The following is a 25,030-nucleotide window of genomic DNA, read 5'->3' as shown; positions in this document are numbered from 1 at the left end:
CATGAGAATTAATCTCTGTGCCATCAGCGTTGGGCACACTATGTCTCACACCGTGGTGACTTTATTTTGAAAGTTCTAACTCTCCTCTTGTTTCAGAGCACTTGCCCTTCCTCATGTGTCACCCGTGCGTCTACCCTGATTACCGATTGCCTCCACCTGTGCCCCAATTCCGTCCATGTGGTTAAATAGTCTGCGTTCCCCTTATCTTGTGCCAGTGTCTTTGTCCAGCACCCGAGCGCTCATCCATGCCCACAGCCCCAGAGAAATTTCTAGTAAGCCTTACTAGAAGAGTGATTTTGTTTGTAATTTCTGTACCTTAGCTTATGTTTTTTTTTTTTTTTCCTGATTCCTAAAGTTTATAGCCAGTTTTTTCTGCTTCATGAGTGATTTTTGATTTTAATAGATCATCTTGGAGCCTTTGCTTTGTAGCTTGAGTTGTTTTCGTTTGTTAAATTTCTTTTTAGGTTAGGTTTTCTCATAGATTATTTTAGAACCTCAGCTTAGTGGTGTGAGTTGTTTTGTTTATCTATTTCTTTATTAGGTCAGGATTTCCTCATGCCGTGTTTTGTGTTAGACCTTAGCTTATAAGCCTTTTTTTTTTTTTTTTTTGCCTTGTGACCTGCCTAGCCTACCTACCTTGCCTAGTAATTTTCACATAGCCTTTTGCCTTTTGTTTTGTCACTCTTTTTTGAGGTCATCAGTGTTACAAATAAAATCTGTAAGTCACAACATCTCTGCATCTGAGTTCTACCTAGAGTCCCTGCCTGACGCTATGGCATTCATCTGTAGGGTAATAAAATGTTTTTCTGAGAAAATTGTCCCAAAGATGGCGATTACTGGGCCAGGGTCTACAATAATACTACATATGTGAAATATAGCTGCAACGATTTTTGTCCAGAAGGTGTTTTGAGATCTGCACAACCAAAACACGTGACCCACTGTCACTGAACTGTGGCTGCATCTTGGGCATTCAGAATTGATTGTTAGGGTATAGGGTATGCCAGTTTCTCATTTGAGTAGTGCAATCTATGTACAACTTTAAATTGGATAAGACCAAGCCGTATGCAAAGATGTGTTTTTTGTTTTTTTGCCATATCTCCTCAGACAGTGCAGAGTGTACTTCCTTTTCCCATGCCAACCGAGTCTCAAATATCAATATCTTGCAACATTTGATAGATCTTGGCTACTGTTGCAACCGCACTTCCTATGCTCTTCTCATGGCTGCTGTCCCAAAGTCCGAATTAATGCAAAGACAGGTAAACCGGGTGAGGATAAACACTTCTTTATTCAACAATCGTTGGAGAGCATTACATGCAAGCGCCGTGTGTGAAAATGCTCTGAACAACAAAGAGAGGTCCCAGTCTTTTGCATCCCCGGATCCCCCTATGCTTCTGGTATATTATCTTATTATGGAGTTGTTTTTCTGCTTTCGAATGACAGTGAGTCTTTGCAGTTCTCGGGTCTCCCCCCCTTTTTCTTGTTCAGAGCAGTTTTCTCAAGGCCATTATTATATAAACTGCTCTGCTTTACTGTTACATAACTAGATTATGATTCTTACAATTGTTACAGTACCGGATTATGATTCAAACATATATCAAATCAAATCAGATCAGATCAAATCATAACAAAGTTACATCAAGGCACTTTATATATAGAGCAGGTCTAGACCAAGCTCTTTATAAAATTATTTAAAGAGACCCAACAGATCCCCCGATGAGCAAGCACATGGCAACAGTGGCAAAGAAAAACTTCGTTTAAGAGGCAGAAACCTCGAGCAGAACCAGGATCATCACCATCTGCCTCGACCGGTTGGGTTAAGAGTGGGAGAGAGAGAGAGGCATTGGGGGGGAGGGGGGTGTAGGCGGGAACATGTTGCTCCATGAAGTTCATGGAGTTAAGCTGTAGTACAGAATTCATGAAATATGGGACCAGCAGGTGTTGCTGCAGCAGGTGTCACAAAAACTTGCGATTTCACAACTATTAAATCCATATTATCAGCTATTCCACTTGCCTGACCTGTTTGAACCTATGTGCCAATTCTGAAGGGTCATTGCATCAGTGTGTCAGCAAGCTAAAATACATCAAATTAAATCAAATCAGATTTATTTGTATATGTACTTCATGGGCCTGTCGTAGATGATTTTGTGTCATGTTGTGACCAATCTTTCCTCCAACTAAATATGTCCAAAACCAAGGGCATGATGATTGGTTTTAGGAAACCCAGTATCCTTGTCCTGCATTAACCAGCAATTGTCACGGCCCTGGCCGTGTCATTTGTTCCCTGTGTTTTTTTCCCTGTCCTGTTTCCCCTCCCCCTGTCTGTCTCTGTCTGTGTCTGTGCTGTGGGCGTGGCAACTCCCTCTCTCCCCTGGGTTCCTAATTGCATCTTTCAACTCACCTGTTCCCTGCTGCTCACCTGAGATCCATCCAGTATCAACCCCTGCAGTTTAAAAACACCGGTGCTCTTCTCCGGTCTTTGCCAGATCGTTGTATCTATCACTGTGGATCTCCTGCGTGCCTGCCTGCCTGCCTGCCTGCCTGCCAGCCTGCCTGCCACACTTCCAGCCAGCTAAGATCCTCCACCCTCGTCTCTGTACCTTGGCCATCTACCGACTCCCCTCAGCCTCCAACCCATGGACATCTTCTCCTCATGCTACATTTATCATTCCTGCAATAAACTCCCATTCTTTCCTCCCCACACTCCGGTTGTCTGTGTTCTGCATTTCGGTCCTCCTCATTGATTATAACAGCAATAAAGGCTAAGATATTGAGCTGAGGGACAACTATAACCCGGGAGTGGTTGTGGACAATAAATTATGCTTCGATGCTCACATTGCCTCCACAATTAAAAAAAAGTAAAGGAACGGAATTCAGAGATGATGGCCCTCTTTTATAGAGGTTTTATTGAATCGGTTTTCATATTTTGCGTTGTTGCCTGGTTTGGAAACCTGACTCTGGCAAACAAAAACAGCCTCAGTAACCTTGTTAAAGTGGCCAGTAAGGTTACGAGGAGGTGCCAAGTCCAGCTCACTGACCTGTACAGCAGGCAATTAGGAAAGCCTAATTTTAGAGTGTGAAAATCACCCCAATACGTCCGGCTACATCTGCCCATGACACTTATTATGGGCATATATTGTTGTTGACTGTCTGTGTGTTGTGTTTGAATGTCTTTGTATACATCTTCCTGGCTGAAAACCCATACCCATAACCCAAACCCATTTGTCATAATGATTAAGATCTGGACCCAAGATGCAGAACAAAGGCTCAGGTTGATAGTAACAAAAAGACAGGATTTTGACAACCATGCACAAGGTGATGGCTGTTTTTCCACTAAATCACAGTAGCACAGAGGCTAAAGTCCACACAGTGCCAGATGGGGATGTTTGAACTGAAGCCCAAACAAGAGTGTGCCACTAGGTGGAGCTCAACATTTTATGTATTGAAACAAATTCTTGAAACATGCCATCTCCACCTTGTCTCTCATCAACACACCAGTTGATGCTCTATGTCAAGAGGAATGGGAGCTGGTGAAAGAGGTCTGCACCGTCCTGCAACTGTGCAGAAAGTAAAGGAATGGTTGCAGCTCTTTGTTCAGCCATGGAACAAAAATTTCTGCATATGCACTGTTTTCTCAGAAACCACATTGGATCCTAGGTTTAAAAAAAACTTGCATTCAACGACAACAGAGCTGTTGATAAGGCACTTCAGAGAGTTAGTGCAGCAGCAGCAAAATGCACCCCCAGCAGCCAGCCAACTCCACCACTAGAGGGCCAAGTGGAGGAGGAGACACAAACCTCTGCTGTTGAAAGACTCTTTGATGAAAGAGCTACAGGAGATACTGCAAGGAGAAATCCTACAGCTGATGATAAATGGAGGTGAGATCCTATCTTGAGGAGCCCCTCATCCAACAAGCAGAAGACCCACTGAGCTACTGGCAGGCCAAGGCCCCAGTCTTCCCACGCCTGGTGAAGGTGATAGAGGGGAGACTGTGTATTGTGGCAGTGTCTGTTCTTTCCAAGTGAATAGTCTCAAAAACAGGGCAAATACTTACAGAAAAAACTCTATATGTAAAGTGCCTTGATGTAACTTTGTTATGATTTAGTGTTAGGGTTAACCTATACAAATAAATCTGATATGATTTGAAATCTCATCCGCCCATCCAAGCTAAGGCATCAGATTTTTCTCAATGCCAGCCTGCACTGAATTTGCAGTTTATTTGCATTTATGTATTTATTTCTTATTTGCATATTTGTATTTGTGCAATTAAAAAGTGTGATTAAAATATTAAACAGAATATTAACAGAATAAATGCATAAAATGAGGCAATTATAGGGCATCTAATAAAAACACTGAATGCAAAAGGGTTTTCATGAAACAAACCATTAATTTTTGTGAAGTTAAGCTAAAATATGAGACTACAAAAGATTCTAAATTAAGAGTCGTTTGAGAGTGCCGGCTCTCCAAAAAATAGTTGAACTTCCCATCACTATTGTCTCGTTTCTTTGCTCTTTGCGCCACCAACCGGTGTTTCACAGTAGCGATATGGTGTGTTTAAGTGCAACCAGAAAATCAACATTATCAATCTGGCACAGGCGTCAAAATAAAACAACCAGTCAGTCATTTTAATCTTTCCTAAATGTCTTTTTTGTTGTTAAGTTTTTTGAACCGAACCTGAACCAGGGTCTGTATCCCCACCCTGCTTTCACTGGTGCAGTTGGTGAGAGGTCAGAGTAGGTGATAGTAGTGCTGTTTGAGATAGTTGTCTTTGTGTGAGGAGTGGTGATGGCTGGCATTAGGGGGGTGACTCTGGGACGACAGTGTTCACGGTCTAGCCTTCTGGAGGTGTTGTGGGCCTAACTAGACGAAACACCGGTGAAAGGAGGTTCCCACCTGATGACCCCAAAGACATGATAGCTATCACCGCTCACTGGTCTAGTTGGATATTATCTGTAGGGAACATAGAGCAGTGCAAAATTTTGTTGCTAGGAAGGTGATCACTGAGTCTGGTCCATTTTTTGTCGCACAAGTTTCTTGTGTTTCTCTAAATTCGTATGTGTTTGTTTTTTTGTTTTTTTTTAGTAATCAGATTTTACCTTAGGAAAACTCATGTTAATAGACAAAGTTGTTTTATTGCAGAAGCAGTCCATTAAATTTAGTAGTTCCCATACACAACCTATTTTTTGTCATTTCGAGTAATGCAGCGTTTCCGATGGTCTTTGAACGTCTTAATTAACCATGCTCTTGTTCACGTCATCACCATGAGACAGAAAGAGGTGAAAGTTGTGCACTGACGGTCAGGTGAATACCAGGACCACCTAGCTTTATATCGGCACGATGATGAATATCAAAAGATTGGCCGTCTTCTCGAAAAGTGTCCGGTTCGAAAAGAGGCTGCTTACCGCGAGGCATGCTAAGATAAGGGAGCTGGAAGTGCAGCGGAGATCCTTTAAAACTCAGTCAAGAACCCTGGCGTACGCCAAGGATCTTTTTCTGGGTCAGATAAACAAGGTGCGTCTTTTGTTATTGTTTATTCAAACTGACGTTGGCACAAAACTTAAATGTATACAAAAAATATGTCATGTCATCTGTGGAGGTTTAAAAAAGGTAACGAGCCTGTTTTTACAATGTAATGAGTAGAAAGTATAAATGTAGTGAGTAAAAGGAAAAAGTCGTCAGAAAAATTAAATACTCAAGTACAGATACCTGAAAAATCTACTGAAGTACAGTCACCTCTGATCAGCTCCCGTTTCCGGCTTCAACAAGCACCTCAACCCGTTTCCTCAGCTCCGGAACTCAGAACACGTCCACAGGATAGTCAAATGATAGACAACTAAAAGCATTCCTAATTGAGATACTTTAAGGCTATTTGCATATAGATCAGGTCTACACCAAACACTTAAAAGAATTACACAACAAATCCCTTCATGAGAAAACACTTGGTGACAGTGGGGAGATAAACTTATTTTGACACAGAAAATTCAAACATAACCAGACTGAGGGAGGGCAGACCATCTGCCTCAAATGGTTGGGTTGAGAGAAGGAGCAAATAGGAGAGAAAATATAATAAAAAATGCAAGCAAACTGACGTTGGCACAAACCTTAGATGTATACAAAAAATATGTACATAAGAGTATTAATGACTGTTACCTGCACATCAGTACGTTGCAGTAAGTAAAAAAAAAAAAAATCTGGTGATAATAGTAGTGATCAATAATAGGAGATAATTATAACTAAAAGCAGTTCAGCAGGAACAAGAATCAGCGATGATTTACCAGCTGTAGGACAGGGAGAGGAAGAGAGAGGGCAGGAGCAACAAACACGTGCTATGGGAAGAAACAAAGTTAGTGACATGGAATGTAAATTAGTTATGCTGCTACAGTCTCTGCCTGTAATAAGCATAATTTAAGAGCAGTTAAACTTTAACTGTAGGCTTAGTCAAAGAGGAAGGTTTTAAGATGACACTGGAAGTTGGTCCCACAGAAGAGGATCTGCCTACTGATTTACTCTTGCAGACTGTAGGTAAACTTCCATCAAGAGAGTGACTTGACTTACTGGGACAGTAAGGAACTATGAGCACTCTCTTCTCCAGAGATCCTGTGAAGACATTTCCACAAATATTATAGGACAAACAAACTGGTTGTGTTTAATGAAATTTACGTGCCTAGCAACAATTGTGGAAATGATGTGGGAGCGTGTGTGAAACTACTCTTTTGTATTTTCATGTTGAAACTGGATACACATTGCCATATTTGAATTTGAACTGTGCGGCTGTGGATATGTCCACTGTAGTTGTCTTGTAACACAGTCTGTGTCCATCCATCCCTGTTTTTCCTCCAGACTGAGGTCTTCCCTTATCCAGAAATTGGAAATGAGGAACTTGAGGAGATCAACCAACTTGTTGCACCCGTGGAGAAATTCTTCAATGAAGAAGGCAAGAAAAGAGACTGGGTACATTCTAAAGTTAAAAGAGCAAATGTCATTTGCAATCTGAAAATTTTGTGTGGGTGTGTGTTCAGTTGACTCAGCAAAGATTGACCATGAAGCCAAGATCCCTGCAGAGACATTGAATGGGTTGAAGGAGCTGGGGCTGTTTGGAATCATGATCCCTGAGGAATTTGGTGAGATTACTAACCTGAAAAAATGTTTGAAGCCCTTCAGTAGTTCTTACTAAATCATGTTCTAACCTCAGTTACTAGCCCAGTTTAATGTAACCATTGTTCACCAATTAAATGGAATCTAACTATTATTAAAAAACAGCACTAAATGCGGACATTACTTTGCTTGTTGCTTTGTTACTTTACTTTGAATATCAGTTGATACTTGTTTGCTTTGCTGCATGGTGTTAGCTGAGCTAACTGGTTCTCCTCTTCATGCTAAGCCCATTAGCTCCTAAAGTAACCTGATCATTGGTCATGGTCTATGCATAGATCAAAGAACAGTATCCTTTAATAACATTATAGTTTATAATAGTTGAAGGGCCCAGTGAATTTAAACAATGCAGTGTTCCTATTCTTCGCTCTTGTCTCAGGGGGTCTTGGATTGTCCAACACCATGTATGCACGATTGGCAGAGATCATCTCATTAGATGGCTCTATTGCTGTAACACTGGCTGCACATCAAGCCATTGGACTAAAGGTATAAAATTCACTCATGGGACAGTGTGCATGAAATCTATGGCTCATTATCAGACTTGACTGCTATAAAGTGCAAAGGCTCTAGTTTATGACCACATAATCAGTTGGGACACTAACATTTTTGATGATTCCTCTAATGCGTTTTGCTAATAGCTGTCTCGGGTTTCAGGGGATTCTGATAGCAGGAAGTGAAGCCCAGAAGCAGAAGTATCTTCCCAAACTGGCCTCTGGAGAACACATAGCAGCTTTCTGTCTGACAGAGCCTGGAAGGTAAACATACTGAAAACTAATTTTCAACTTGTTTACAATGTCCCTCTGCAGTTCAGGTATGCTTGTACAGAATATGTATGCACATGTATGCACAACGCGTTAAACACACACACACACATATAGGAGGTGGAAGTAAGGAAACAGACTCCCACGCCTTGTTGTTCTGGTATCTGAACACCTAAGAAGTAAACTGATCCAGCAGAGTATGACCATTGTCATATGAAGTGATTAGAGTCAAAGTTTGTTACACAGAATTGGACCATGGATGGTGGGATGAAGGTGGTCGGGTCTGTTTGATCAGGTTTTAGGCCAATATAGTTTATGCACTTGCAACGATGAAGATGATGATTATTATTATTATTATTAATATCATTATTATCAGGCTCAAGTGAACTGGATCACTTTAATGAGTGACTTGGATTAAACTGAGTCCATAAAATGAACCAAATTTGTCACCAGTACTGTTGCTCTCACCTCATCTCTACCTGGCATGGCTGACCAACTGACTTGGGAATGCACACTTCTCATTGGCTGAGAGCATCATGTAGTACTGTCATAAAGTAGTACTGCAAAAGCTAGAAACGCTGTGGAGGTTAAAATAGTAATGGACAGTCCAAGTACACTAATTCTCAATGAATTGGCCTGGGTGGTCAGGCTTTGGGGTTGAGATTGCAGTTTGTGGTTAAACTAGGGTTGCCAACAACCTGAAGTCGAAATAAATGACAATAATTTTTAATTATTTATTTATTTTTGGGCGGGGGGTGGGGGGATTATATTACCTGTGCATTAAGTATGCTCTATAGATATGTCTTACACCTTCATCATTGCATTTTTACTATAGCTACTATATTTGATTTGGCTGTGCCACAGACGCTGATCACTTTTTTTTTTTTTTTCTGGTCAAAGCGAACCAATAGAAACAGCACAATTCTCGTAGCTCAAGTGATACTGCATTGTTTCATTGGTCAATGAGAAGGTTATCCCAGACAGGCACAGGGTTAGCAGCAGCAGTCAGAGCCACACAGTTTCATTGTAATAGAAGTGGATATTAAAAAATACAGCGCAAAATGCATAATTTTTCAGTCCAATAAGCGATGCATCTTTTAGTTTCCTTATGCTGGATGATTCTGTATTTTAATAGGTGGTTGGCAACCCTAGTTACAACCATAGTGGAGCAAAGCGGACTTGGGAGCAAGTCTGTTTACTTCGTCTGGAAAATGAATTCTTGAGAGTTCCCCTCATGTTTCCATCCCGCACATCAATGGGCTTGCCCATTTTCCAAGGGAACTAATTAGTCAGTAGGTGGTCTAATATAACTACTGAGCACTGAATCCTGACCATAACATGCTCCGGGGCAAATTAGGTGTTCCGTGTAAATTACCATGACAACGTAACTTGATAGGCAGTAGCCAATTTTATGAGATTGAAAACCCAGGGTTAATCCTGAAGTTAGCTTGCTAAACAGAAATCCAGCTTCTTGATATAGACCTCAAGACTGTTTTGATGGTAAACATTGTTTGATTATTACATTTTGACTATACATTATTTGACTGCAGAACAAACACAGTTGTTGCTATTGTCCTTTCCCCCCATCTTTTAAATATTATCCATCCATCTCGCACTGCAAACTTAACAACTCTTTGCCTCCATAAACCCTGTGTACACGATGGCTGAAGGTTTGAGAAGCAAAGCCGGGTCTGACCCTCTGAAAGATGATGAAAAGTTGGAGTCATTTTAGATAGCTGTCTCGTCCATGCTAGCTACTGCAATGAAAGAACAGGAATCGTGTTCCTACAGGAGACACATCTCTCTGAATCAGATCACGCTAAACTGAAAAGAAGGGGATTTAATAAGGTTTTTTCTGCTTCTTACAAATTGTGTGCAAGAAGGGGGGTCTCAGCAATAATATCAGAAAGATTAACATTTGAAGTCAAGTTTGAAATTAAAGATACATTATGGTGGGTGGATTAATGGAAGAGAAAGAAGTCACTTTACTGAATGTCTATGCACCTCCCGGGGAAAATTTGTCGTTTTATAAACAAATATTAATGTTTGACTTAATGTTATGTGATGGATGTTATGGAGGAGACTTAAACGTTAGACTAAACCCTAATTTAGACTCTTCTCACTGGACCTCCGCCCCAAATAGTCCACCCAGTAAAAAAATCAACAGCCTAATGCTAGAGTTAGGTATAATTGATGTTTGGAGGAAATTCAACCCCAAAACTGAAGACTACACCTTCAATTCAAATCCCCACACTGCTTACTCCCAAATTGATTTTTACAGTTGAGTAACACTTTCAGTCCAGATGGAAGTGTTACTCAACTGTAAAAAAAGGAATACATCTTGGAGATTAAATAACTATTCGAAATGGGAAGATGAAAGAGGATATGAGGACTGAAATAAAAAAATATGTGGAAGAAAATGACAACGGAGAGGTCTCTCCCTCCATGCTGTGGGATGCCTGCAAAGCAGTGCTACAGTGGAAAATAATTTCTAAGACAACCGCATAAAAAAAAAAAAGCAAACAAGAGGAACTTGTTGATTTGGAAGCAAAATTAAAAGAACTACAGAGGAAACATAAACTAACACTGGATGCAAACCTGGAAAAGGAGATGCATCAAATAAAAACTAAATTAAATGACAATAAATCAAGAGACAGAGAGGGGCAGAAATACTATGAAGTGGGTAGCAAATCAACAAAATTATTGGCAATAAAAATATATAATAAAGGAGCAGCAAACAGAGAGGACTATTTATAAGATAAGGGACTCACATGACAGAAATATAAAATATGGCTTAAATAATATCAGTCAGAGTTTTGAAATGAATTACAAAAAATGATATACTCAACCAAGTTTCAATCATAACAATTTAAGAGTGTCTTTGGTTGAAGAGCTAAAACTCCCAACAATGTCTGAGGCTCAAAACAAATCTTTGTGTGCACCAATAACAGAGGAGGAATTGAACTGGGTAATTTCTAATCATAAATCTAACAAAAGTCCAGGGTTGGATGCATACACATCAGAGTGGTATAAGGCACTGAAGGGAGCCCCTGACACTGCTTGGGACATTCAATTACGTGCTAGAGGGGGGTGACCCCCCCCCGGAGAGAGGCAGTCATTACAGTTATCCCCAAGCAGGGAAAAGATAGGATGGACTGCTCAAATTATAGACCTCTGAGCCTCTTAAACCAGGATTACAAAATTTTTGCATCTATACTAGCCAATCGTCTGGAATGAATTCCACCTGAGATCATACATCCAGATCAAACAGGCTTTGTACAGACAATCCAGAGTCTCTACAACAAACCAACAGCAAGAATTAAAATTAACGGTTCCGTGTCTGCACCCTTTCAGTTGGAACGTGGCTGTCGGCATGAATGCCCTATTAGTCCTCTTCTGTTTGTCCTTTTCATAGAGCCTTTAAGTCAAATGATCAGACAAAATGATAATATGCATGGTATCTCATTGGCAGCGCTTTTTGTGGATGACGTTTTGCTGTTCTTCTCACGCCCAGCCTCCTCTCTCCCCGCATTAATGCCAACACTTTCAGATTTTGGATCAATATCATGTTATGGTATGCCATAGGTCAGTATGCCATTAATGAAGGGAACCAATTGAATTACCTGAATGTGAAGATACCGAAGGACCTCACAAGTCTAACCTCTGAAAACTATGACCCTCTGCTCTCTAACATCAGAAAGGATCTGGACAAGTGGAACCTGTTACCCTTCCTGGGGCTGATTCAACATGTAGAAATAATTAAACTGAACGTGCTCCTGAGGCTGCTTTATTTGTTTCAGTTACTCCCAGTGGAGATCTGTGAGAAGATGTTCGCTGAGTGGGATATGTGGATTTCTAGATTTCTGTGGCAGGGAAAGAAACCTAGAGTTAGATACAAAACACTCTAGGTTCCAAGGTGCAAAGGAGGTCTGGCCCTCCCCTGTCTAAAAATGTATTATCAAGCTGCCCAGGTCAAACCCCTGATCCACATTTGTGACCCAAGCTATTCAACTATATGGAAAACCATCGAATGCAAATGCTCAGATAAGATCCACTACAGGCCATCATTGGGAACAGTGAATTAAAACACCATCTTGACAAAAATCCTAACCCATGGCTAGAGGTATCGCTTAAAATCTGGTTTAAAATGGCGAAGTCATATGGACAGAAGGAACCTTATTTACTGATACAGTGGGTGGCCCAGGCTTCACTCCAAACAGACTGGATGCAACCTTTAAGTTATGGCAGCAGAAAGGGATCAATATTTATTTGGACCTTTTATAAAGGAAAAAAAAAACTCTTTTAAAAGTTTTCAAAACTTGAAGAACAGATATGGAATGACCAACCAGGATCTCTTTAGATATTTGCAGTTAAGACACCCTATAGAAAGAATTATTTAAAAAAAAAAGATAATCTGGGAAAATCTACATCTGAATCAGGGCTGTTGAGAATTTTTATTGCTGCATACAGAGCAGACCCAGGTGCAGGGACCATTTCCAAACCATATAAAGGCCTTCAGGAGCTAAGTGGGACCAACACATCTTATATAAACAAGAAATGGAAAAACAAAGGGAACTTTGCACTATCACTAGATGATTGGGAGAATGTAAATGTCATACAATGGAAATCAACTAACTCTTTGACATGAAGAGAATATAACTGGAAAAATAGTGTCAGATATTGAGTGCAGAACACCTGCACTCAAGCATCATGTGGGGAAGTAGACAATATGCTGGAGAGGCTGTGGCACAGACAGAGTAAACCACATCCATGTGTTTTGGGAATGCACTGTGATTCATCAATATTGTATTGAAATCAGAGAAAGTGTGAATAATGTATTAAGATGTGACATAGAATTCTGTTTTCAAGTCATGTATTTGGGTAAAAAGCCACACTAGCTTTTAGTATTTCCAAAATTATGTTTAACATAATGCTGGTCGCTAGTAAAAAAGCGATCACGAAAAAATGTGATGCATAAACTTTATGTCATGGAAAAATTAACATTCGCCTTGAGACTCAAGATGGATCAATTTGAAGAATGCTGGAAAGGATGGATTGATTTCATTAGCCCACGTAGATCAGACTAACCCCTATGTCCTTTCTGTGATACATGCCCCCCTTTTCATTTTATATATTTTATTTAATCTTTACTTTTATTCCATTTGCTTTCTTTTTCTGTTTGCCCAATTTGTACTATTTCAGTTGTTAAAAAATAAGTGTACAAAGTATTCCGCATAGAGAACTTAATGAAAAGACAATAAGAAAAATAAAAAAATAAAGTACATATAACAACTTTAAAATTTATATTGGCAAGTATTTGTTTACATTTTTAAACTCAAAAATGTTCAGTAACTTTACTAAAGACAGACATTTGCTACATTTATGTAATATTTTACAGATGCTCTTGTACTATGTACATTTCATTTATTTCGAAATAAGTTTTTAGCTAAAGTTGTACTTTATATCTTCCACTCCAATACCAGGTTTTGTCTTTCCTGCCATTGTCCTTATAAGTATCTGTGGTGTCATGAATAATTTTTTTTTCTGCTTCCACAATGAGTCTCTCGTCGTCCATGGTGACAATCTACTATGAGATCCTGTGCCCAAATGACTTCTGAACTGTGGCCACCGGATATGACGTAACGTTGATGTGGGTGTTTGACACATGACCGGCGCATTGTGTCTTATTTTGAAAGGTGACGGAAGTTTTATGTTGAAACTTTATCTGACTTCCTATGTGATGCGATTCGATGAGCAGAGATTGAACAGCTGAGAAGCGGGCTCCGTGAAAAATAGACACACCGCTGGTGGGACGTTGCCGATCCGGTGGTGGAAACTGTCTCCTTGATTTTAATGGCGGCTCCCGGTGGAAATTAGGTTTTAGCGTTGGGGTTTCCACTTCGCCGCGGAGTACACTAACTGCACCATCAAACGGCATCGCTCATTTTTTGGAGTCAGCGAAAAAGCTTTGCTTCATTCCGTTCCTGATACCCGACTAAACTAAAGCTGTTCCGCCGATCAGAAGTGCACATTTTTGAGACCCAGACAGAGGCTGAGGTTTTCCACAGCGCCCACTTTTTGTTTGACAAACATCTCAAAGAACTCTAACTTTGATGGGTCATTTTTGTTGAGTTCCCAAAGTGAACTCACGCGTCATATGTTTTATTTTAACACTAACAGTAAAATATACTATAAAAAAAGAGATCTTCACAGAGCTCTGGACCAGATTATGTTTTCCTGACAAGCAGACAACTCCAGCACCAGTTCACAAAGTCTGATGCACTATCTTTCCCTGGTCCAGCTTTTGTTATGGTTACACAAAGGAAATGAGGTATGTGGGTGTGACTTCTTTGGATTGCACAATTCCTCCTCATATTGTCTGGCTCCTTTCCTGCGATCAGCCCCCAATTGCTGTTGTAGGTCCCTGTTTTCTGTGGATGAGAAAGGAGAACAGACATGTTATAAAGACTATGTTACACATAGCTAGCTGGAAGATAAATGGCCTGAATTTGCCAATTAAGAGCTCAATGTGTGTAGATTGGCTTAAGAGACACAAGATAGACGTGGTCTTCATTCAAGAGTCTCATTTTAAACACTGATAAACAACGCTTGTCGAACCGTTATACTCCAACTGCAGCTACTTCCAACTCTAAAAGTTGTGATGCTCTGGTGGTGTTGAGACAAAACACACAGAACAGAGGGTGGTCTTTCTGTGCCTAACTTTAAGTACTACTTTTGGTCATTTGTATTGAGAGCACTCACAGATTGGCTTAACCCAAATTCTGATCCCTGCTGGGGATCAGAAAAGAACTTAGCATCCCCACACAGATCTGATCTACTCTGCTGTTCCTTTGAAACAAACTAAGCTGTGGCTTGGTACCATAATGAGTTTCGTCATGGGTTACTGCTGAGAAGGAATCTAAAAGTACATGCAAATAGAACCTGAATAGTCCAATAACTATTCCCTTCTCACTGGGGAGGTACCATTCTCATCTCAGGACTGGTGTTCTCGGGGTGTCTATATTTTGGCATATGTATATGAGTATGGGCTTTGTGACTTTAATGATTTTTGAATGTTTTAGCATTTGCCTGGAACATCATTGCTTTTGTATTTTCAACTATACTGTGTTTTTGTACCGGTTGAGGCAGATGGCCGCCGCCCCTGAGCCTGGTTCTGCCTGAGGTTTTAAGGGAAGTTTTTCCTTGCTACTGTTGTCAAGTACTTGCTCTTGGGGGTTCTTTTGGGTCTCTTAAAATAATTTTATGAAGAGTTTAGTCTAGAGCAGCTCTATACGTAAAGTGCCTTGATGTAACTTTGCTATGATTTGGCACTATACAAATAAATCTGATTTGATTTGAACTGCAATCATCCATGAAAGCATATGGAGTGCCATGGAATTCTTCTCTTACTACCCATCCTTTGCACTCCATTGTATACAATAGAGGACGAAAAAGAGGGTTGGTCTTCCAATTATATTCTCTCTTATAAAGCCCTCCCTATTATGCGTGTATGGTCTAGTGAACTGGAGCACTACGTCGGAGGTGATTCACTGATTAGGAACAGATCTGGTCCTCAATTGTCTGGAGCTGACACTATCCTAGGATGGGAAACAATGGCAGATAAGATTAAGAAATTGATGTAATCACTATCTTTGATTTGCAAAATGTGGTCTTTCATGTGCTGCTAGATGTGAGGGGTGTGGTGGGGGGTCGCCAGTACCTTCTTTTTTTCTTTTTTTTTTTTTTTCCTTCCTATGCTTTATTCATCTTTCTGATGACAATTTAAATGTTATGTTGCCTGATTGCTGTACTTGTGTATACTTTAAAACAATACAAAGTTGTTCACAAAAAAAACCCCACAAATAATTCCAAAAGCTTACAATCAACATGATTTGATCATATGACTCATTTATTCATTCATTAATCTTATACTCCTTTTCCATTTCTGGGTCATGGGGGATGCTGGAGCCAATCCCAGCTCACACTAGGCGAGGGCTGGGTGTACCCTCGACAGGTCACCAGTCTATCGCAGGGCCAACATACAGAGACAGAAAAAGACGGATAACCACTCACACTCACTCTCCTGCCTACACCCAGTCCATTGCAGACATGAGTCAAACTTTTCTTTAAAAGTCATTTTACTAACACTCTAAGATATCTATGAAACACCCATGTATGAATGATTTTTTTTTCTTGTAAAATGATTAAAAAATGAAAACTCCTGAGGGAGAGTGATAGTTTTTCATTTCACTGTGTTCCAATATTATTTGTATTGCACCAGTTATAGTTTTACCTGATGTTGTCTGAGGTTAAAGGTTGTTTGGAATCAATGAGCACCTTTCTGATGTTGGGTAAGAAGTGATATTGTCTACACTTTGTCTCAGTATGTTTTTGAAGCATAGTGGTTAAGGCTGTTGCCTCACAGAAAGAAGATCGTGGGCCTGATTCCCAGGCCTGGGGCCTTTTTGTGTGCAGTGGGTTTCCTCCAAGTAATTCCAAAGACATGTCTAGGTTGATTGGTGACTTAATTGCCTGTAGGTATGAATGTGAGTGGTTGTCCGTCTGTCTTTCTCTGTGTTGGTCCTACAATGGACTGGTGGCTTGTCCACTGTGTAAATCGCCCTCACCCAATGTGAGCTGCAATTGTCTCCAGCACCCCCTGTGACCCAGAAACAGATGAGCAATAGAAGATAGATGAATGAATGTTGCCCAAGTTTCACTTTCACTCTTTCATCATTTCAGTGGAAGTGATGCCGCCTCCATTCAGACCCGTGCAACCTTGTCAGAGGATAGGAAACATTTCCTGCTTAATGGCACCAAGGTGAGATAGCTCAAGCTTGCCAAAGTTTGATCTGGACTTGTTAGATTTGATTTGATTTTAATTTCATCTGGGCTTGCTAATTCAAAAATAGTTGGAATTCTTTTGGCATTTAATTCCTGTGTGGTTTAATATCTTTTCAGATATGGATTTCAAATGGAGGATTTGCTGATATCATGACAGTTTTTGCCAGGACAGAAGTGACTGTAGATGGTGTGAAGAAAGATAAGATTTCTGCATTTATCGTGGAAAGAGCTTTCGGGGGCATCACTAGTGGCAAGCCTGAGGATAAACTTGGCATCCGGGGCTCCAACAGTAAGCCTTCATGAGTTAACATTAATAAATTAGTTCTGACAACAATCTTTGGCCCAGTGTGTGCTTTATAGTGTAATTTGTAAAGATAAAGTATTTGACTCTTTCAGCTTGCGAGGTGTCCTTTGACAATGCCCCAGTGCCAGTAGAGAATGTACTAGGAGAGATAGGTGGTGGATTTAAGGTAAGGTGTTGTTCTGTCCACAGTCTGTTAGCTCATGTAACTGTAAGGTTGTGTGACTTATTGCTTTGTTTTGGACAGATTGCCATGAACATCCTGAACTCAGGGAGGTTCAGCATGGGGAGTTCATCAGCTGGAATGATAAAAAAACTGATAGGTGGGTAAAAGCCTTACAGCAGCTGAAGTAAATGTCACTCAGGTTACTTAAGTTTAAGGTCATCTGTGTGATTGCAGAGCTGACCTCTGAGTATGCTGCAACCAGGAAGCAGTTCAACAAAAGCCTGAGTGAATTTGGTATGATCCAGGTATAGTTGACTGTTCCCTCAGTGGTAATAATCTCCACATCTCAGTCCAGTCAGAAGTGAAAAGGAGTGTGTTTGCTTTGTTGTTGTAGGAGAAGTTTGCTGTGATGGCCCTGAATGCCTTTGTGATGGAGAGCATGGCATACCTTACTGCAGGGATGATGGACCGGCCGGGGCTTGCAGACAGTTCTGTGGAGGCTGCCATGGTCAAGGTTGGTTAGTTTTGTCTCTAAAGGTTGTTTGTGAGAAATTAAACACAATTGGAGCAAATAACGTGTTGTCTATCTTGTTTTTAGGTGTTCAGCTCAGAGGGAGGCTGGATTTGTGTCAGTGAAGCACTTCAGGTCCTTGGAGGTCTGGGTTATACAAAGAACTACCCATATGAACGTTACGTCAGGGACTGTCGCATCTTGCCCATTTTTGAGGTACTCATTATCACTGAGGTCAAAGACAAGTTAGCAAGATAAATACACTACTCACAATAAGTTAGGGATATTGTTATTTACATGAGTACTTTTCCTATTTGGTCTGAATTTTAATGAAATAAGTAAAAGTTCCCTTTGATATTTCTAATAATGAATGAGAAGAAACACCATTTTCAAAAATTTAGACAATAAGAAGGATAGCCCCAAATAACAAAAATTGACAATGTCAGAGTGTTTCCACCATTTGCCGCAATGACAGCTTGACAGCAACGTCTCATGCTCCTCACTAGCCTCATAATGTTGTTCTGAGGCAATGCCTTCCACTTTTCCACAAGTGCTACACGCAGTTCTGCCAGGTCACGTGGGGGTGGGGTACGATCATCCAGTCTCTGCTTCAGCTGGTCCCAGATGTGCTCTATGGGGTTCAGGTCAGGGGACATTGCTGGCCATACCATATGCACTCTGACTTCCTGAAGTCGAGCTGTGACAATTCTGGCACAATGTGATGGAGCATTATCATCCATGAACAGAATGTTGGGGGATGTGCTGGCGGAATTGGGGGATGATGATGGGTTCTATGATAACTCTGAGGTAAGAACGTGCAGTGACTGAGCCATCTAAAAAAAACAAATCTGTTTGGCGTGACTGGTGATGCCTGCGCAGACAGTTGCACCTCCACCAAAGCAAACCCTGGGGACCATGTTGACCTCAGCGCACCGCTCACCTGGCCTTCTCCAGCAACGCTGACGATCATCATTTCTGTGCAAGGTGACCCGACACTCATCAGTGAAAAGGACGGTAGACTACTGCTGCATTGTCCAGGTCACATGGTCTTGTGCCCACTGCAAACGTTCACGGTGGTGTCTTGGTGTCAGTGGACTCACACATACAACTGTATGAACAGTCAGTCAGTGAGCCCTCAAAACATACAGCTTATATAATGTTCTTGAAAGAGATGAGGTCTTGCATGACCGCGGCCATCTCTTTGTTTATGGTACACTTAGTTTGTGTCTTCTCTGTGTCTGGCAATGCTATTGCAGGATTACGCAAGCAATAACCGGGGTTAATGAACAGAAGAGTTATGTCAGAATTTTCCATCACAGGGGTCACTTTTAGGGCCATCCGATCCCTAAATACACAAAACCTAAGGTGTGTACGGATACTCAGCAGTAAGTCGGACTTGTTTCTGGTGGGTGTGCCAGGGCTGTGCCTTGTGTCCAATTCTTTTCATGATATTCATGGACAGAGTTTTGCAGGATCACATCGTTGCTTTTTGTGGATGAAGTTGTCCTTTTGGCACTATCACCCCTAGATCTACAGTGCAAACTGGATCTGTTCACAGCTGAGTGTGAAGTGGCAGGGATGAGGATCAGCACCTCTAAATCTGAGGCCATGGTTCTCTGTAAGAAACTGATAGATTTCCGAATCCAGCTGGGGAATGAGTCCTTGCCCTAAGTGAAGGGGTTCAAGTATCTCGGGGTCTTGTTCATGAGTAAGGGAACTCTGGAGTTTGAGAATGATCGGAGAATCTGGGCAGCTGTTGTGATGCTGCATTCGTTTTACCACACTGTTGTAACAAAAAGGGCGCTGAGCCAGAAAGCAAAGCTCTCAATCTACAGGTTAATCTTCGTTCCTACATTTATGGTCATGAGCAATGGGTCATGACCTAAAAAACAAGATCGCAGATACAAGCAGCCGAAATAGGTTTTCTCTGCATGGTGGCTTGGGGCGCCCATAGAGATCGGATGAGAAGCTCAGTCCTCTGGGAGAGACTCAGAATAGGGTAATGGTAAGTAGAGCTGCTCCTTTGTGTGGAAAGGACCCAGTTGAGGTGGTTCAAGCATCTGTTAAGGATGCCTCCAGGGCATCTCCCCAGGGAGGTACTCCTGGAACATCCAATTGGGAGGACACCTCGGAGCAGACCCAGGGCCAAATTATATCTCCTCACTGGCCTGGGAGCACCTCAGGATGTCTTAGCCAGAGTTAGCCGAGGTTGGAAAAAGTCTGGGGCTCATTGTTAAAGCTGTTACCCGCAACCCGATTTCTGATAAGAGGTTGAAGATTGATGGAAGGATGGACGGATGGTTAGCATTCCTGCTGCCCTCAGGTCTTTGCAGCCCAGATCCACTGACCTGAACCACAATAATAAAAGATGCTTCACTGTGAGGTTGTGTTCAGGCTTTTTTTTTTTTTTTATCAAAATGCCATGACCAGAATACTTGAGCAGTCTAGTAGGTTCACAGGATCAAAACAGATTTGATGAGTAATACCAAAACCGTAATAGAAATGAGGCAAGTTACTGTAGTAGAACAGGAAAAAAACGGTAATAAATCAGGAAAATAATTTTAAATAAATTCTGAAGCAAAAGGAAACCTAATGCAACGATAAGACAGGTGACATTGATGTGTTGTGTGTTTTCAGGGGACCAATGAAATCCTGAGGATGTACATCGCTCTGACTGGAATGCAGTATGCTGGCAAAGTGCTCACAGCACAAATAAAGTAAGAATTTGAGGGTAATATTGTCATTGACCCACAATGTTCTCCAGCATGTGTGTGGGGGTACTATAAATGAAAAGTGTGTTGTTCATAAAATTGTTCTTCAAGTTAATTTTTACAAAGTGCAATACACAAACTGTCAGAAACTGTTGTATCTCCTGCCTAAATTGGCACCTGGGACTCCACACAACCAAATTAATTTAAAAATATGTTTTGTCCATGGGCTGTAGGTGTATTTCAAGGTACTTTGCAGAAAGTTTTTTCAAAGGATCTTGGTAAACTTGTCACACTTATCCTGTGGGTTCAGGGTCTGTTTCTTCATTCCATCCTAAACCAGACGAAGCCATGTGATGCAAATTTACTTCTCTCTGTCTGCCAGTAGCTCTTAATGAGTCTGTTTACGTGTCTGTGCTCATTGTTATATAGGTTAGAAGGCCTGAGGTGTGTATTGCAAAGCAAGATTAGTGCCCCAGCGAAGTATGTTGAGCCTAGAGCCAGGCTTTTCCATCTCACGAATGTGGCTCTCTTTTAAACTGGCTATATCAGGACCAGTTCCCCCCGCCCCCCCGACTTTTGGCTAAAAGTCGCCTTTAAAAAGGGCGCCTTTTAAAAAGCGCCGCCCTTTCACTGGTAAGATCCAGTGGATTTAGGTGCACAAAATTATTACAGGTGCTGTTCGGAGGGAGAGATTTTTTCGAGACCGGAGTGATCCATTGGCGTTTCTGGACGATATTCTCTATGAGCAATTCCCTCAGATGAGGGAATACATTACATATGCAATCTTGTTGAACCATTTGTAAGTAATGTGACCAAACAAAGCCATTCACTTACAGTAACGCAGCCATCAGCAGCAGTTTTTCACCCATTAAAAATAAATAAATAAATAAATAAATAAACACCAATCACAGGATGTGTTTTATTATTTATTAAAGCGCTGCCTTTTCTGGGAAAAGGAAGTATACAACGTCAATCATGCTTAACTTAACATTTTAAAGTACCATTTACTGTAGTACCTTTTTCTCATACTCCAGTTGCTCAAGCTCAAGTTTTAGTTTCTTGCGTTCCAGCTCTTTTTTCTGATCATCCAGCTTTTATAAAGGACCCTCACATTGTCTGCTCCAATGTGTATTAATAGGACATCAAGCAACAGAGATGAGTGAGATAGACTTGTCAGTTATGTTGGTGTACTGTGTTCATCATTCACTTATGCGGAATTGGTAATGATTATTTAAAAAAAAAAAAAAAAAGTAGACATGCTAGACACTGCTCGAAACGAAAAAACTTTTTTTTTATTTTTTGGTGGGCCTCGAGGTAGAGGCCACAGGCTGAGGGGAGGGTTCCACAATGTCCTCTCCCTGTGAAATTAATGAGCAAGACACTTAATCATTTCTAATTTTAAAAGATAAACTTAAACTTTACATTAAATTCTTATTTAGATTATTAAGATATCTACCCCCAATGTTACCTCTGAATACACTGAAAGTGTCTCATTAATGATCTCCACCTGTGGAATAGTTTGAGAGAAATTAATAAAGTTTATTCAACACAGCACACAAAGTACATGACAAATTGCTTTGACAGTTACGTCCGTGTGGGGGTCATCAAGGGCGTGTCCTAGTGGCTTGAGCAATAATACATTGTCTCCTTCAACTGTAAATTAGATTAAGACTTGTCTCATCTGAGAAACAATAAATATGCATTTAGTATTTTACCACCAAGTACTTATACATACTCTGGAAAAAGAATTGCTGCTGGGAGCTGCTAGCACCAGGGTCTGATTGAATATCCCCGTGTATCCCCTCCATGATCGGCTGCCCTTCATTGTTTGCAAGGGCCAGCTCCTCTGAGGCTGTGTAATCTGCTGGAGCAGGCTCCTTAAAGTCTTTCTCCTCTAATTTTTCTTTTTGTTTGCTTCAGATAATATTAACACACAATATGTTACACAGTGCATTATCCACATTATACTAAAAGAATGATAAATACATACCACTTTGGACTATATTTTTGTGCTTTGTCCGAATTTGATGCCAAGACCATTTTGCACTGCTAGTACTACAACTAATAGAACACCAATTAGAAAATAACAGACTTTATCACAAATAAGACAAATCAAATAAATCTCACTTTGATTTGGCCCTAATTTACCTGATATCCATGTATCCTTTGTTGTGAGACCATGTCAAGGAGGAAATGAAAATTTTATAATGTATATGTATGATATATGTATTATATCAGCCATATTAACGTGCATTTACACGATTGGCAATTTTTGGCAGACTTCCTCTCTTGCCTTGTTCACAGCAACAGTTTTGCTTTTAGCGTAATCGGACAATTTTTCTGCGGAAATGACGTCAAATGACACCTAAACGCCCCTTTTTATGTGTATGTGCATAGAGCTTGATGAGCCAAGCCTGGGTCGACAAATCCAGTTGATAACCACCATCGTGATACTCGTTATCTCTGGTTGGAGCTTTTGGCTTTGTCAAGCTGGCTCACCTAAAGAAAGCCCGGCTCTGTGTAGATTCCTTCGTAGTACACTCCTCTGGGGTCTGTGTGGAAATCTCTCGATGTTTGCAGGGGCTTCCTCCAGGTACTCCAGCTTCCTCCCACCATCCAAAAAGGTTGATTGTTGACTCTAAAAATTGCCTGTAGGTCTGAGTGTGAGTGGTTGTCTTTGTATTTTTGCCCTGAAATTAAATGGCAACCTGTCCGGCTCCTTGCCCAATGCCAGCTGGGATTGGTTGCAGCACCCCCCACGAAGAAACAGATTAGTGTTAGAAGATGAATGAATTAATTCTCTGGTACTGCACCAAAGTATAATAAATCTAGACATAGACTGATTATTGTGACAAGGACCAACAAACTCCCAAAAATATCCAAGCCAACTCTACAAATATGTTGAGTTATTTAGTGACATGAATTAAACAGAGTTAATCTAAAAATCACCGTTGTTGATTTCTCAACTCAAACCTCAAGCTGAAAGACAGTAGGAAACATAGGCTTTCTATGAGTGGATGAATGCTCTGCGTCTGTAAAGGCAAGTCTATGACGAAGAGCCTAAAACGTGAAGAGCGTAACATTCTCTCCAATGACTTTCAGAGGTTTGGAAAAAGAATTCAGATTGTATCATCTTTGTGGAAAATGTCCCTCCTTCTCCCTTGATTTATTGGTTTAATAAACATTTCCAAGGTGAGTTCCAAATGGTCTCATTCTCTAGTTTCAAGTCTTCAATACAACATGATGTTAATTTTTTAAATGATGGTCACAATTAAAGGAAAATAGACAAGAAAACAGGATAAAATAGGGACCATGTTTACTGTGTGACTGACAGACTGTATCACCCTATCAGGATAGAGTACAGAGCAGATCAGATTTACCCCTTACTCTCATGAGCTCCTTTTGGTTTCTTTTGTTTTCAAAAATCCAGGATGACTCACTGGCAAGTTATAACCTGGAAGCCTAGCCCTAACCCAGACCCGCAGTTTACAACCTAACACATCACTCGGTAGAGCCAAAATATTTAGCGCATTGTTTTTGGTTCCATTAATTGATGAATACTTAGACTTATTAGACTTGGACTGTTTAGTGTTGGTCATTATGGTGATACCTGATTAGCCAAATATTTTCTGAGGTGGTACTTGGTGCAAAAAGTTTTAGAACCACTGCATTAATATAAGTCTTGATTGGTGCATCACAGACAATTGATTCCTAGGTTACTTAATTCACTGGATTACCCAGGAGTCTCTGTGGCAAAGATCTTTGACTGATTGTGTGTAAATAGTTTTTTAAACTAAAAAGTAAAGTAAAGATCATCACAGTGATATTCAAATTCATTCAGAAATCCTCTGACTGGTCTTCTGTCCCTTTGTCTTTCCTCTGTTCTCTCTCCAGGGAGATGAAGAAGGGAAATATAGGCCTTGCTTTGGGCATGATGGGCAAGAAATTGAAGAGTTCATTTGGAGTGTCAGTGGACCTTGGTCTCATTGGAAAAGATGGTGTGGTGCATCCCAGCTTGGCTGTAAGGACGTCATGTAAAAGTTTAAAGGATCTTTCTTCTTTTTTTTACTTGGTTTGTTTTCCAGAGGCTCAGTGTTTTTTCTTTCCAGGAAAGTGCAAAGAAGTTGGAGCAGAATGTTAGTCTTTTTGGCTCAACCGTGGAAAGTTTGCTCTACAGGTTTGGAAAGGTAACATTTCATATTCTTCCAAAAAGAATGACTGTGGGATTCCCCACTCAAAAGTTTCCACATACTTTATAAAATTCCTATTTCTTTTAAACTGTTCATTCTTACTGAATGTGCCATTTTAAGTCTCCTCATTTCAGGGGCTCAAAGGTAATTGGAAAAATTAACATTGCCATCAAATAAATGTTAATTTTTAATACTTTGTTGAGAATCCTTTGCAGACAATGACTGCCTCAAGTCTGGAACCCATTGATATCACTAAATGCTGGTTTTCCTCCTTTGTGATGGTTTGCCAGGCCTTTACAGCAGCTGTCTTCAGTATTGTCTAAAACAAGTAAAATGCACGCTCAATCAGGTTTGAGATCTGGTGATAGACTCTGCCATTGGAGAATATTCCGCTTCT

General features: G+C 40.6%; 1 protein-coding gene across 1 annotated transcript in view; it reads left to right on the top strand.

Moving 5' to 3' along the window:
- Window positions 1-5,274: 5,274 nt before the first annotated feature.
- acad9 (acyl-CoA dehydrogenase family, member 9) overlaps window positions 5,275-25,030 on the top strand; it is a 30,864-nt gene continuing 11,108 nt past the window's right edge. Inside the window, exons 1-15 of the mRNA XM_029501480.1 lie at window positions 5,275-5,508; window positions 6,838-6,931; window positions 7,017-7,118; window positions 7,529-7,635; window positions 7,804-7,904; window positions 16,653-16,731; window positions 16,872-17,043; window positions 17,151-17,224; window positions 17,303-17,378; window positions 17,456-17,526; window positions 17,616-17,735; window positions 17,820-17,948; window positions 20,370-20,449; window positions 24,338-24,464; window positions 24,553-24,630. Of these exons, the coding sequence (XP_029357340.1) occupies window positions 5,335-5,508; window positions 6,838-6,931; window positions 7,017-7,118; window positions 7,529-7,635; window positions 7,804-7,904; window positions 16,653-16,731; window positions 16,872-17,043; window positions 17,151-17,224; window positions 17,303-17,378; window positions 17,456-17,526; window positions 17,616-17,735; window positions 17,820-17,948; window positions 20,370-20,449; window positions 24,338-24,464; window positions 24,553-24,630 (1,584 nt within the window). The 5' untranslated portion in view covers window positions 5,275-5,334. The remainder of the gene's footprint in view (window positions 5,509-6,837; window positions 6,932-7,016; window positions 7,119-7,528; window positions 7,636-7,803; window positions 7,905-16,652; window positions 16,732-16,871; window positions 17,044-17,150; window positions 17,225-17,302; window positions 17,379-17,455; window positions 17,527-17,615; window positions 17,736-17,819; window positions 17,949-20,369; window positions 20,450-24,337; window positions 24,465-24,552; window positions 24,631-25,030) is intronic.

This window comes from Echeneis naucrates, chromosome 5 (genome assembly GCF_900963305.1).
Source record: "Echeneis naucrates chromosome 5, fEcheNa1.1, whole genome shotgun sequence".
NCBI classification, from domain to species: Eukaryota; Metazoa; Chordata; class Actinopteri; order Carangiformes; family Echeneidae; genus Echeneis; species Echeneis naucrates.
The sequence above is the reverse complement of the archived record's forward strand: the minus strand, read 5'-3'. Positions and strand labels throughout refer to the sequence as shown.